The sequence below is a fragment of the Pseudochaenichthys georgianus genome, chromosome 4, assembly GCF_902827115.2.
Source record: "Pseudochaenichthys georgianus chromosome 4, fPseGeo1.2, whole genome shotgun sequence".
NCBI classification, from domain to species: Eukaryota; Metazoa; Chordata; class Actinopteri; order Perciformes; family Channichthyidae; genus Pseudochaenichthys; species Pseudochaenichthys georgianus.
Genome location: NC_047506.1, coordinates 8790905 through 8804638, shown reverse-complemented (window position 1 = coordinate 8804638; position 13734 = coordinate 8790905). Strand labels below are relative to the sequence as shown.

The 13734-nt window shown below is 39.8% G+C and overlaps 1 protein-coding gene across 1 annotated transcript; it reads left to right on the top strand.

Moving 5' to 3' along the window:
- Window positions 1-1063: 1063 nt before the first annotated feature.
- Window positions 1064-13182, top strand: tm6sf2b (transmembrane 6 superfamily member 2b). The gene is made up of 10 exons (XM_034081875.2): window positions 1064-1148; window positions 3488-3591; window positions 5811-5908; window positions 6038-6141; window positions 6672-6754; window positions 7125-7249; window positions 8005-8106; window positions 8853-8945; window positions 12099-12218; window positions 12864-13182. Exons 1-10 carry the CDS (start codon window positions 1069-1071, stop codon window positions 13098-13100), a joined length of 1146 nt encoding a protein of 381 aa, XP_033937766.1. The 5' UTR covers window positions 1064-1068; the 3' UTR covers window positions 13101-13182.
- The last annotated feature ends 552 nt before the right edge of the window (window positions 13183-13734 follow it).

Here is a 13734-nt window from a genome sequence, read left to right as displayed (position 1 = left end):
GGGCTTAGAAAAATTACCCAAAGCAGAGCCCTTAAACATAGGCTCAATGAAGATTTGCAACCATTGATATTTTTTTGCAGATTGGAGAAATGGCCGCAGGAATAATTCCCACTTCCTGTTTATGTCTTCACTGCACATTTTCTGAAATAGGTCTGTAAAACTGTGTTCCTCAAACAGCTACATTCATTCATATTGTTTGCCTATTCAGCATCTGTTCATTGTTATTCTTACGCAAGTTAGTGACTGTAAATAGACCTTTGCAAAACCAGCAAAAAGTATTTGTTAAGAAATGTAAATCAGTGGTTACTTTTAAGGAACTTAATCCATCTCCAATTAATTTCCTTTTTCGACATACTGATATGCAACCATGTCTTGAAATGTATCAACATTTTTGATTATTTTAGGTCACAGTGTCCACAATTTTTTCTGGATTGAAGGAAACAAAAAAGAGCAGACAATTCAATTCTTATGATCCCTGAAAACTACTGTCACATCCATACTCCTTAAACCATTGTAGTATAGCTATATGAGTGAATCATAAACGGCACACAATCACACATTTCAAAACACACGTTAAGTGGATCAGGATCAGGGTCACTTAAAGTGTGTTGCTACATGAAGTGGAATGTAGGCCTCCTCACTAATACGACTTATGTAAATCTCTGACCAAACCAAATTGCTTAACTTTTCCCCCAAAAGCTTCTTTGTCTCCACTTCATTATTTTCCCAGTAAAGGCCATGTCTGCCTCAAGCCAGCCATAATTTGATTAATCCACCGAGAGGGTAGCCAGACGGTAAGAGCCTGCTCTGCTTCTTTTCCATTCTATTCAAAACTGTAGATCTCATTTAGGATATTATTCCATGACATTCATATTATTTAGTTGTTCTTAAAGGATTTATTTCATTTGTTCCAGTTCTCTTAAATATATTGGTTCCTTGCTTTTTGAATATTGGTTTTTAAAATATCAGTGTTACTATATTGAGGATACTGTATTGACTTGAAAACCGATAACTGTGCTTTTCTTTTACCAGTGCTGAGGGGTTCTGAAGGGAACAGCTTTTGAAGAGATGGAGACCTTTGTATTTCTATTTTCATTTTCTGCCCTCGGCATTCTCTATGCCATGAACAGCATTCCTGCATTTCAAGAGTAAGTCAAAACACGTATTGATTTATTGGAAAAAAATAGAGAGTGCTGAACGGAGTCAAGAAATGTGGGATATTGAAGAAAAAATGTGGTGCTCTTCATTGATAGTGCAAGTAAACTAAGGTCATATCTTTAGCTTTTAATTGAGGCCCACAGTGTGGATTAGCAGTCTGAAAAGCATCCAAGGCATTTTTCATTTGATGTGCTTTTAATTGTTTATTATTACATTTGTGCCAACATTGTTATGGCTACGTTTCTACACTAATTGGTGGAAACTAGTCAATTCTGTCTGTAAAATTATAGCAACAATTGTATACAACCCCAACACCTAAAAACATTAAAATTACATGAATCCAACACAAATATAATCTTTAACAATTATAATACAATTAAAATATTATAAATGTTTATTTTTTAACAGGCAATTCCTCCTGTAAATCACATGAGATGAAAAGCAGTGTTTTTTCCCACCACTAGAGTACACTATAAGGTCAAGGTATGTCTTTCTGTGTTCAATGGTGACCATGTCGTAAATCCATGACTATGTTGAGCACTACTAATTCCACTGTCAGTACATTTCTAGTTGTGTAAACCCCTTAAAAGATTAAACTTGGCATTTCTTGGGGCAACAGAAAAGGAAATGTGAATAGAATGTGTGGAGATAATCTGATGTTGGAGATAATTAATTTTTTCAGCTAACTCAGTTATTATTATTCTTTTGTTATTCAATGATTTTATGTTTTGCCTGTTTATTGGGATTCGGCTCTCATTATATTGTCTTAAGAGTTGTGTACTGCCTCATGAGCTGAATAGCCAGTGAAACACACATTCCACTCCGACACCCTTGCACTTTTTACAGCCAGATATTACTCATTTTTGACAGACTGAATATATCTGCTGGCTCTTTTTTGAGTGTGTGGACATTGACAATCAATACATACTGCCCAGAAGAGTTTGATAAATTGCTCATGACATACAATATGCCTTGTGCTCTTCCACTCTGCAAACAAACAGTATTGTGTGCATAAATCTTTCTGCACTTTTGAATTGGAGAGTTGGCAAGGAAGCTTCACAGCATTTGTTTTCCTTCTGTGAGTACACATTGTGAGTTTTTCTGAGGCTGTAATGTTGTTTATCCGGAGATACCTTCAGCACATTAATCTTTCCAGTGCGAGAAAACGGTACCTTTGACCAGTAAACATGGAGGGCAGCGCTGAACTAACATTTCAGTTGTTAGTAGCTTGCTGCTTCCCACACTTCTGCCTATGATTGATTATACCTTTGTAAAGCTGGGCTTTAAAGCCACTGGAAGGCATACCACAGCAGGGGTATGAGAGGGTATTTAAGTTGAACAAAGATAAGTTGTTATACTAACTGTACGACAATGTTCTGTTAATTTCTTTTAGAAAATAAAAATGCATAACCTCATACAAAGAAAGATAATTGAAGGCAGTTAAAATATTCTCCTCAACAAAACATAAGCATGTAATAACATGACAGAGAGACATACTTTTGAGACTTTTTAATCAGAAATACCAGCCATTTTGATTCAGAAATTAGTTTCTTTAAACACATTATATTTGTAAAACTGATACAAGGCTACTCCTTGTACCAACATCTCAAATAAAAGGAGTCAAGAAAAGTAGATCCAATGTGATCCTGCCATAATAAGATGACAGATAGTTTGACTTTTTTTAAATCAGAAATACCAACAATTGTGATTAAGGATCACGCTTTATCCAATGCGACTTACATACTCAATACTGTGGGCAATCCCCACAGGAGCACTTTGGGGTGAAGTGTCTTGCCCAGGGACACAACGATATGCTGACTGCAGTGGGTTTTGAACCTATGACCCCCTGATCCGAACACCAACGCTCAACCCACTGCACCACACGCCACCTTTTGGAAAATGGGTCATACACGAAACAATCTAAGATTACAGGTGTTAAGAAAGAAAGGAAAATAATGTGATGCTGCCATCTCACCAGGAACCTGCAGGGACACAAAGCACCACGCCAGCAGTGCTTTTGTTCCCTCTAGGTACAGTGCATCCCTCACACATATTTCTCCTCACACTTCTGAATTATTTCTCTCTGTGCTGACTCTGGGTGTTGCGTGATTATCATTCTCCCTGACTTCCCATTCATCATCATTTACTAATTTAGCACTGCCGAGCACACTGGCACAACTTCCATGTTAGAAACTAATTAGTGAAGAGAATGAAGCAGAAAATCAGAAGCAGATTGGTATCTAAAAGTGCAGAGTGTCAGCAGTGAGCCTGTGGACAATCTGTACCCTTATGTTTCTTAGATAACAGTTGGATTCCTCTTCTTTCACAGGCCTTATGTGATCTTGGAGATTGGCGTTGCTGTGTTGGTGGTTGTGTTTCTATTCTACTTCCTCATCACGCGTGGCAACCCCCCTAAAGATGTCCTATTCTTTGGTAATTAACACAACTATGTGCATTTCACAACTCACATGCAATATATTTCCAAATCACTGAATTTTACAAAGATTATAATGACTTGTGTTCAATGTGATTTCACCTGATATGTCGAAAGCAGCTTAGCTTCAGAGCAAAGCTTAACCACACTTTTCTGACTCATGACCGACCCAAACCCCCTTCAAGCTGAGAACATTCACACCTCTTGTACATACTTAACCTTTTAGCTTTTTTTTTTAGACTTGAACTTGAAGCAAAATCACAGCTTTTGGAAAATGGGTCATACACGAAAAGACTCCACACTTCTGCTCCTGCATAAAACCATTGCTACTACACTAGTATCAACTGACTGTAAATGCCATAAGGGTGTTTGGATTCAGTTTTGGATTCAGTGCACAGTTTACACACTTTTAATTTAGCTTTTCACAAGTGATTTGTGTCACATTGTTCCTCGTTAAGTTATTGCCCAAATATTTTCTCCATTTCCAGTCATTATTTCCCTGCAAATTCTCCCCTGCAGCTGATACCAGGGGCTAGAAACAATGTGATATATCGGTAGTTGGTGCCCAGGGCCAGGCTAGTGTTAGGCTGGAGAAACCACAACAATGAGGACAAAGCTGTGGCAGGCTCCTCTCAATGATAGAGAGCCATAATCCCCCTGCTATCTCACCTGTTAGATGTCAGAGATAAACCTTGTTGTCCTGAGGATTACAGAGGCCCTGGTACACAGTCCAGACAAAACGCATGTGTCTGTGTGCAAAGAGTGTGTGAAGGACAGATAGGAAGGATATGATACAGCGATTTTAAGCTGTGGTATCTGCAGCGATATGCTCGTGTCACAACACACTGTGATTCCCTTTATAATGACATTCTGACAAAAATTCCAGGCAGAAAATCATTGCAATGGCTTTTACAGCTGTTTTCTATGAACTGTATATCCAACTGCAAATCACTGATGCAGGCGTGCGATTTTCCACAAATGATGTGCACGTTTTTAGATGCTCTGTTTCAGTTCAGCTAAAGGGATTGCTAATTCTGATAAATACTTCACAGTGTCTGTTCAGTTCTTGATGAAGTCAGTGTATGCATATCGGTTGCGCCATAACAGTCATACCTCCCAACTGTTGTGTACAATTTTTTCCACGGATGAAGGGTCATCTGCCTCATATTGTTTACCCCACATGCTCTGCCATTGTGAATGTGAATTTTGTAGTTGATTATATCCAGGAAACATTTTCCCAGTCATTAACAATCCAATGAGCATGATTTACCAATTCCCATCTCCTTAATTATAATGTGAAGTTACATTTCATGCTGCACTGCACCCTGATGACTGAGGACTTTTTATGGTCCGAAGCATCCAGACGTCTTCTACGGTCATCTGCTGAAAGTCTCCAACATGCTGTAGCCAGTGTTTTGGTGAGCCGATGTGTGTTGTAGTCCATTGATTGTTAACCAGTGAGACTGCTGCACTTTAAAAAGTCAGCCAATATCCTTAAGGTGCACGATCCTGCCCTTTTGGCACTCAAAATAACCCCCTTGTTACTTCATGTGTAAAGCCCAATATGGAAGCTGTTTCAGTTGCTTTTCTAGCTCCCAAATCTCCTGAAGAAACCTCACAGGGAATAGAAGTGTTTAGTAAGCAGTAAATGACAGCCATTGTACTACTGGGGCCAGAGTTTCTTAGCATTTGTAAGACTCATGCCACTCAGGTGTTTGTTCAGCTCTGCACTTTAAATTCTGTCTTGTTGACATGGCCTTTCAGCTCTAACCTTAGGTTAGCAGGCACTCAATATAAATATGCCTCCAGCATACCTTACTGCTCAAGACTTAGTTTTCTCCTCCCGCTTTCCCATAAATCACTGACAAGCCAGTTGACGTCAAATGCCTTGAACTTAAAAATGTGGAATTAAAAAAGCTGGAAAAGAGTTAAGAGTTTTATAAAGGTTTAGGAGACATGCGGTTTCTAAGCACTCTTACAACATTGTATGTATTTTCCGATTAGGTGGACAAAAGAGATTGAGTAATTTCATGAAACTTTCAAAATCATGGTGGCTTTTGAATGACGTTTGTTCAAAGCTGAAAAGCTGCTTAACATGTCATGGTGTCCTGCAAGTTTTGGGGGGTCTGAAGCTAATGAATTTTAAAATTATGCATTTTTCATATGTATCTATCAGATATATGTTTTTATTTACCTGTATTGTTTATTGTATTTGCAGTTTTTGCTGTATTTTCCTTTACTTGTGTCATTGACCTGGTGAGTGCCTTGGAATATGACGGAATTATCTCCGGCTTTATGACATTCTACCAAAAGACAGTAGGTTTCTTATTCTCACCTCTAAAATGCTTTTGTTAATAATACAAAATACCCTGATTTAAAACGGCAGCCATATTTGAACCCACTGTTGGTCATTAACACTCTCTCCATGTACTGTCTGTGTTTCAGGGAGAGCCTTACCTGGGGACGCCCTATGCCATCATGATGTGTTATTGGGATGGAATAGTGCACTTTATCATGTATCTGGTGATGATCAGCAGGATAACAGACAGGTGGGTGATGATCAAGTCACATCAGGTCACATCAAGCTCATTCATCTTGCTGTCCATCACAACATGACTATACAGAAATCAACAGTAACCTTTCTAACTGATGAAACAACAACTTAAGAGCTTGCGAAAGCACAGCTGTAACAGAATATTTTAGCACTAAGCCCATAGACTTGACTTCTTGTTTCATATATTAGACTTTCTTCAAGAAATAGAGACAGAGAGAGATTCACAAGTAGCCTTAATCACATCAAATTCACCAAATGGCCTGAATAAAACATTATTTTCAGGAAACAGGGTCCTCTAGAGTTAGTTAGTCATACATTTGAATAAGTGGGTTCAAGAGTTCAGGGTGAGTGCTGTTTTGGTTTATGTACTATCATATAATAAAACATTTTTTAAAAGGTTGCCAGCTTTTAACCACAAGGAGAAATTGCACTGCGCTGTGTATTACACAGAACATGCATGATAGATGTGTAAGAAGTTAACCATTAGAGGCATGTATCGACTGACTGGCATGTGTTCCCATCCAGGAAAGGCTACCGATCCCTGGGTTTGATCTGGGCTGGCTCTCTGTGTGCCAACATGAGTGTGTTCATTGCCGGTATAGTGGCAGGTGAGTCACATCTCTTATTCCCCCTCACTTGTCCCGTGATGAGTGTTGATCTAGTGAACATCTGCCCTGTCGTGTACCATCAGTGTCACAGTTCAGCCTGCCAACAGACATGCTCCATGCCTCACCTGCAAGCCACAGAACAAAGCAGGAAGCAGGCGTTAAGCATCTGTTGTTGACTTTTCAAACTTCATACATGAGTGTTGCAAGATCAGACTTGTCTAAAGTCTGCTGTGTTATCATAGCCATACTGTACTGTATGCCTTAAGCGCACTGTACAGGTTTCATTTGGATGCTTTAATACAGATGTACACTGAGATGTATATGGGTCAGTAAATAACGATAAAAGTCTCTTGCTTTTTCTTTGTGGCAGGTAAATATGGGTCAGAGATCCGTCCAGCTTTCTGGATCAACTTTCTTTTCCTCCTGATGCCTGTGTGGGGAGCCATTACACTATTCACACGGCCCAAGGACAGACCACTAATTGGTGGATACAATGTAAGTCTGATGCATGAATTGTTAGACCTTGGTATGGGAGGTTTAGAGCAGTGGGGTTTGCTGATTGTACTTTAATCAGGGTAACATATAGTGAAGTCCAGTTGAATATGATCCAGACCATGAAAGAAAACAAAGGTCAGCTAATTTGGCCATTTATATTTATGAGCTGCTGTAATTTTAGGTGGTGTAGTCATTGTGAGAATAGGATACTGTGGTGTACTCAACCGAACTTAACAACCTAACAATGTTAGCAAGGGAAACTACAATGTTCCCAAATGAAAGTTAATAAGTTAGCCAGCAGTGGAAGAAGCATTACAAATGTTTACTTAAGAAATTGCATTTTGAAAACCACAATGGGAAAATACTCCAAATGTATGAAAAAGATCATGCAAACCAGTAGCCTATGTAACTATTACCAGCAAAATGAAAACAATTTGCATCAAAATTGCCCCTCAGTCAGGTGGAGACTCAGTCAGAGTTGTACTTGACAGATAGACACAAACACAACAACAAATGAAGATTTATGTCATTCTATAGCTGCTGGATCAAATATTGATGGTATGCCAACACTAAATATGAATTCTAGTTCCCTCAAGTGGCCCAAAAAATGAATAGTTTTGCAGAGTTTAAAAACCTGTAGAGACACACATTCCACTCTGTAGAAACACAGGTGTCATTGAAGTGAGATTGAGGGTGTGCTCTGAAGCAACAACCTCCATCTCCATGCTCCACATTGTGTTGTCTTCTCCCCACAGGCCCAGCAGGCTCAGAGCATGAAGCTGATATGGCGTCCCACAGATCTGATCCTGGTGGTGCTTCTGATCGCTGCCATGGCCTTCACTGCCATCAGAGGCCTGGTGAGTGCACATCACATCCATGTGTACAGACTACGAGGCTGTGATGGACGTTTTGAAAGTCATGCAGCGTGTAATCTTGTTCATGCGGATAGGTTTAGGTAGTCGCAAGGATTCAAAATAGTGTGTATTATTGTGTTCTATTAGACGGCTTTGTAGAATACTCCATTCTGTCAATCACGGCATCCTACCTACAGTTGATAATACTCTCATGTCTCTTGAGAGAGTAAGTTAAGCTAGCTCCTGCAGCTCTTAAGCTAAACTCAGTGCAAAGACTAGAAACGAGGAGAAACAGCAAGAGGGGCTCTGTTGAGACGTACAAATCTGCCTTCCAGCACCTCTAAAGCTCACAGATGAATATGTCATTTGTGGTTTTGCAAACTGTAAACAAATACATATTGTATTTAATTAGTGAGTTTAGAGTTGGAGTAAAGCGGATCGCGATGTCTTTGGATACTTCAAGAGGTGTTTCCCCATGTTTCCTAGCTGTAGCTTCACATTTAGTGGACAGATCTGTTTTGCTCACACAACTATCAGGAAGCATAGTTCCCAAAATGTCAAACTATTAATTTAACCATGTGCAGTGTGCCATTCTTTTAACCAATACTGATACTGAAAATACTAGTGTCTATGGGGACCATTCTTTTTTATATAATATCAGGCCAAAGGAAACTTGCAGTGTGTGGATTTGTCTGATTAAATTGCATTACTTTGTGTGGTGTTGCTGTTATTTTGTCCACCCTTTGTAGGTGGCTCTGGACTCTCCGCTTGAAGCCTGTTCGATTTACGTGAAGCACTATGAACCCTACCTGAAGGATCCAGTGGGCTACCCCAGAGTGATGGTGAGTGCTTTTCTTTCTCTCTCCACACTATCTGCAGCAGCCCCTCTCCAGACTGTTTTAAATAACCAGCCACATAATGGACCTCTGCCTGCTGGATATCACTCTGAGTGCGCTGGATGCTTGCCCTTATCTCCGCCACTCTTTCAGCTTGTAGCTGATTACAGAGGCATTTCTCATCATTACAGCAACAATGAGCAAGGGCCTGTGCATCTTTGTCCCTCGATTAATTTGAGTAAGATGGATATCCGATTATTACAGTTACTGGCTCTGGGTAAGCTTTCCTTTTATTTCTGTTCTTCTGACCCTCCTCGACTGTGGGTTTTGTTGTGTTTTGTTTGGCGTACACAACTCTGTCAATAGGTTATCCAAAGACCTTGTTGGGGCTGCAGTCCAGTCACAATTGAAAGTCATTGATCAGACAAACGAACCGCATGCTGAGAACTTGATAAGCTAATCCTGCTCCCAAAGCCCCCCATCAGCATCTCACTGGGTGGGAGGAGAGCGTGTGTGCAGCATGTGAAAGTATGTCTCGAGTAGCAGCTTTTGAAAAACGGTGTGTGTGTGTGAGTGTGTGTGTGTGCGTGTGTGTTTGTTTGTGTGTCTAGCATTCGCTCATTGGTGCTTCTGTGTACGTGTGAAGGAATCAGAAGTTCGGTTTGTGCAGGGTTGCAATGTTTCTGCATTGACCAACCTCTAAATTCATTGATGATGATGAACGATATGTGGCAGATTACCGTGGCAGCACTAAAAAGACATTTAAACAAAAGACTGAAGGGCATATATGATTGGCTTTCAGGCCTTGGGCTCAACTCATTAGAATTCATCAAGACCAAGAATGAAAAGAAAGCGTTCAGTGGTATAATTTGAGGGTTAAAGTGGGAAACTGGCTTTCATGTGCCAAATATTTTAAGTTGAAGGTCAAGGCGGTCTCTGACCGTTGTGTGGGAGTAGTAATTTGTGCTGAGGGTGCAAATTTGTGTTTGAGAGAAGTGGTGAGATACTCCAGCACTGCACTTATGATACGATATTACTTTATTTGTCAGATCAAGTCTGAAATTTGACTTGCATCACAGCAGCTCCATGTCCAACATCAACAGACAAAAATCCAGACACAATACATGAAACACAAACAACAAACATTTAACATAACAGCACAATCAGTGAGAGAAAAGCTGCTCAAAGAGCCTTCAGCGTGCATTTGATCTGGGATTTAGCTCTGTATTTATTGTGAGGATTGACTGATGCACAAAGGAGTGCTTCAGTCTGACTGTATTGAATCGTGGGACCCTGTATCTCCGATTAGATGGTAGCAGTTCATATTCACTGTTCAGAACATGGTTTGGGTCAGAGATGATGTTGTTGGACAGCCTCACTAGGTTGTTATGATAGGGTTGACCAACAATCTTTGAGCAGATTATTAACAGGTGGAGCAGTTTTGATTTTAAAGCTGCTGACAAACATTTGTACCAGGTAGTATTGCAGTACTGCAGAATGGACATGATCACAGATGTAAAGAACAACAGAAGAATTTCTCTGCTCGCTCCAAAAGACCTAAGACGGCGGAGGAAATATATTCTTTGTTTTGTCCTTTTGCACAGATATTCAATGTGATCCTTCCATGACAGCCCCCCCCCCCCCCCCCCCAAAACGAAAACTCTTCGGTTCTCCACAAATTACACGAGTCACCCAAATCAGCGTTAAAAAAGCGGGAGGCGCCGAAAAGCGACACATTTTCATTTGCCATTACACATATTTAATTTAAATGTATGCTAACACTGGAACCGCCAAGCGGTTGACCATGATACATAGATATCATTTTCAAATCATTTCATTTTCTCTCTCTCTCTCTCTCTCTCTCTCTCTCTCTCTCTCTCTCTCTCTCTCTCTCTCTCTCGAAGCTAGCTGCTGCCATGTTAACTGACACTCCTGCCTTCTAGTGGGTTGCCAGGTTTGCGCACACAGCGCAATAATCACGTTTTTCGAAAAAACTAAACGTAATATCTCACTACAAAAACAAACGCAAATATTTAATTTTAAACAGTCAAGTCCTTTCAAGTCATCTATCTCAAGCTTAAGTCAAGTCTCAAGTCATGAATACCAAGTCAAAGTCAAGTCAAGTCTTTTATCAATGTTAGTCAAGCAAGTCTCAAGTCAAAAAATATGTGACTCGAGTCTGACTAGAGTCAAGTCATGTGACTCGAGTCCCCACCTCTGTGAGATTGTAAGCCTCCACTCAGACAAAGCTTGGAAAAATGCACCCTTAGTTCACTTACTTAAATTAAATTCCTAGATGCATTAGATGGTTGTATGATTTATTATCCCATAGTCATCGAGCCACGACACCGTAATATTGCTGTTAGTGACATTAATCTGACAACACTAAATACATAAAAAAGATAATTACTGGTGGTGCATTTATCAGTGTCTGTACATCACTGTACGAAAAACTCAACAATTCCCCCCAAATCCTGGATCTCAACTCCCTTTATTACTTTATCACACATTTAAGCTCCTCGATCTGATCCTCTCGTGTTAACAAATGCTATATTTCTCACTTCCATTCACCGAGCCACCCCTGAAATAGCAGCCCCCCTGGGGAGGTTCGTCTCACACTTTGAAAACCTCTGCTGTAGAGGCTACAGAGCTGAGAACACGTATTTTTAAATTGTACAAAGATTTGTTTAGTGATAGTACTTTTATTGAATACAGAAAGGTTCCAGTATTCTTCCACACTGGTGGGGCTACTTGTACGCAGTGAATTATTCTGTGGGTTTGTATTTGCACAATCAAAGCAGCCCTCTTCTGTATTCAGTGAGAGTAGTGCAGTGCAGGCCAGAGGAGAAGGAGGATGTTCTGTATTAATTGTCTGCTGGATTGTTGGTCAGGACCGGTCAGGACCCAACAACAACACAGACTGACAGTGATGGAGAGGAAAGTACTTCTGCACAGTGAAGCACTTTTCACTGGATACAGAATTAGCTTGATTATAGACTATAATATATATATACTCACCTACTGTATTTAATTTGAGTATGTTGTGATATATTGATCAGGGTGATTAAAATGGTGAGGGAAGAAACTGGTAAATGTTCATGTTTGCAATAAATGATCGACCGATCTGGTTTTCACAAGTAATATATTTTGTGTTTTCAGATGCTACACTTGTTCTTCTATGGACTACCTCTGTTGGGTGCCTTTGTTTACGGTCTCCTCAAGCCTGGGTGCACATGGATGTCAGACTGGACTTTGTTTTTAGCAGGAGCCATGATCCAGGTAACACCATGAAGACAAACAGTCAATAAATATAACTGGCTCTGAATACTTTATTTAGGATACAGGTGCTGCATATTGAAGCAGGTTGCGCTGACAGTTTTTTTGCATTGCATCAAGTCATTAGGGTAATTGCAGCCTCTAATTAATTAAAGTTAAAGTAAAGTTTACTTTCATCACTAAGAGTTCTGACACGTGTCACTTCAATTAAACTCTTTGTAGTGAGCTCATATCCTGCTAATATGACCTGGTCCACATTTTTCCTTTGAAGCATATTTTTTCTGTAAATAACAAGCTGCTCGTGCTTCCTCTAAAAACCTGACATGAGCCATGAACCAACAGGAAGAATTTGATTAAATCCTTGTTTTAATGTTTATAAAAGGTGGCATATTTTTCAGTTTTTAATTAATAGCCAGCTTCTTAAGTCATCCCTTTTGAAGTTGCCTATGTGTTGGCCTGTATAGTTTAACAGCAGACTAATGATAAGGGAATTTAAGTAAATATTTCCCCCCATTTCTCTCCAGGAACTGTGGAAGAAACTGTGTGAATATAAACCAACTAGTGGAGTAATCATTGCAGATAGATAATATTCAGTATAAGTGGATGACAATGCAGTCTAACCTCTGCCTTCTTTGTGTCTCCTTCCAGTGCCAGTGGGCTCACATCGGGGGATCTCTCCACCCTCGTACTATGGCTCAATTTCGTATCCCAAATGGGGTTTTCTGGTCCGTGCTGGTAGCTAACCTGCTTTATGCAGGCACTCCCATCCTGGTGGCCTTGAGGGTTTGCAATAACCCCTACTTCTTCCTGAAGATCGCTCCGTTTCCTGGGCAGACCGGTTTGCCAAACAGTGAAGAGAAAGATACCAAGATCAAAGACAAATAGTTATTCTTAATCTTATCTGACCTTTTGAGGTAAATACCTGTGTGATTATTCATGAAGAGTTGTTTTATTTCAAATGCCAAAATACAAGATTATTTTGCTCAAAATATTTGGGTTTTGTTTTTAATTGAATTGCTGGATTATAACACTTTGATTCCTTATGCAATACATACTGTGAAACAGCTTATTGGTCAGTAAAGACGGTTTGTATGTAGCGTCCTAAACTAGACAATGATCACGGTAAACATTATATACAAATGCTGTAAATCAGCGTGATAGCATTTTCATTGTTAGCATTTTAGCACCGCTGTAAGAAAAGCCTCACAGAGCCGGTATGGAAAGACTTAGTTTTGTTTGTTTTACTTCCAGCAAATAAGTGAGAACAAGGAGAGGGAACAGCATTAAATCACGTCTGTTATTAAACTCTTACAACCTTGTGCCTCAAGGACTCAGCGCAGCAAATAGCTTGTTGATGGGTGAAAACACCATGCTGTTGAGGTTTTACACCTTGTATGTTGGATGGGTCCTTCAGAAAGTGGGCAGATTGCCCCATAACAGAAACATCAAGGCCATTGAAAGAATATATATATACAGCAGCGTATAATGAACACAAATCTAAAAATGTGCACACATAGTA

What these genes read in the sequence shown, in the direction of transcription:
- tm6sf2b (XM_034081875.2), top strand. Translation starts at nt 1,069, where the DNA reads ATGGAGACCTTTGTATTTCTATTTTCATTTTCTGCCCTCGGCATTCTC. An exon ending in AGCATTCCTGCATTTCAAGA is followed by an intron (nt 1,149 to 3,487) that starts GTAAGTCAAAAC and finishes CTTCTTTCACAG; the next exon opens with GCCTTATGTGATCTTGGAGA. An exon ending in TCACTGCCATCAGAGGCCTG is followed by an intron (nt 8,107 to 8,852) that starts GTGAGTGCACAT and finishes CACCCTTTGTAG; the next exon opens with GTGGCTCTGGACTCTCCGCT.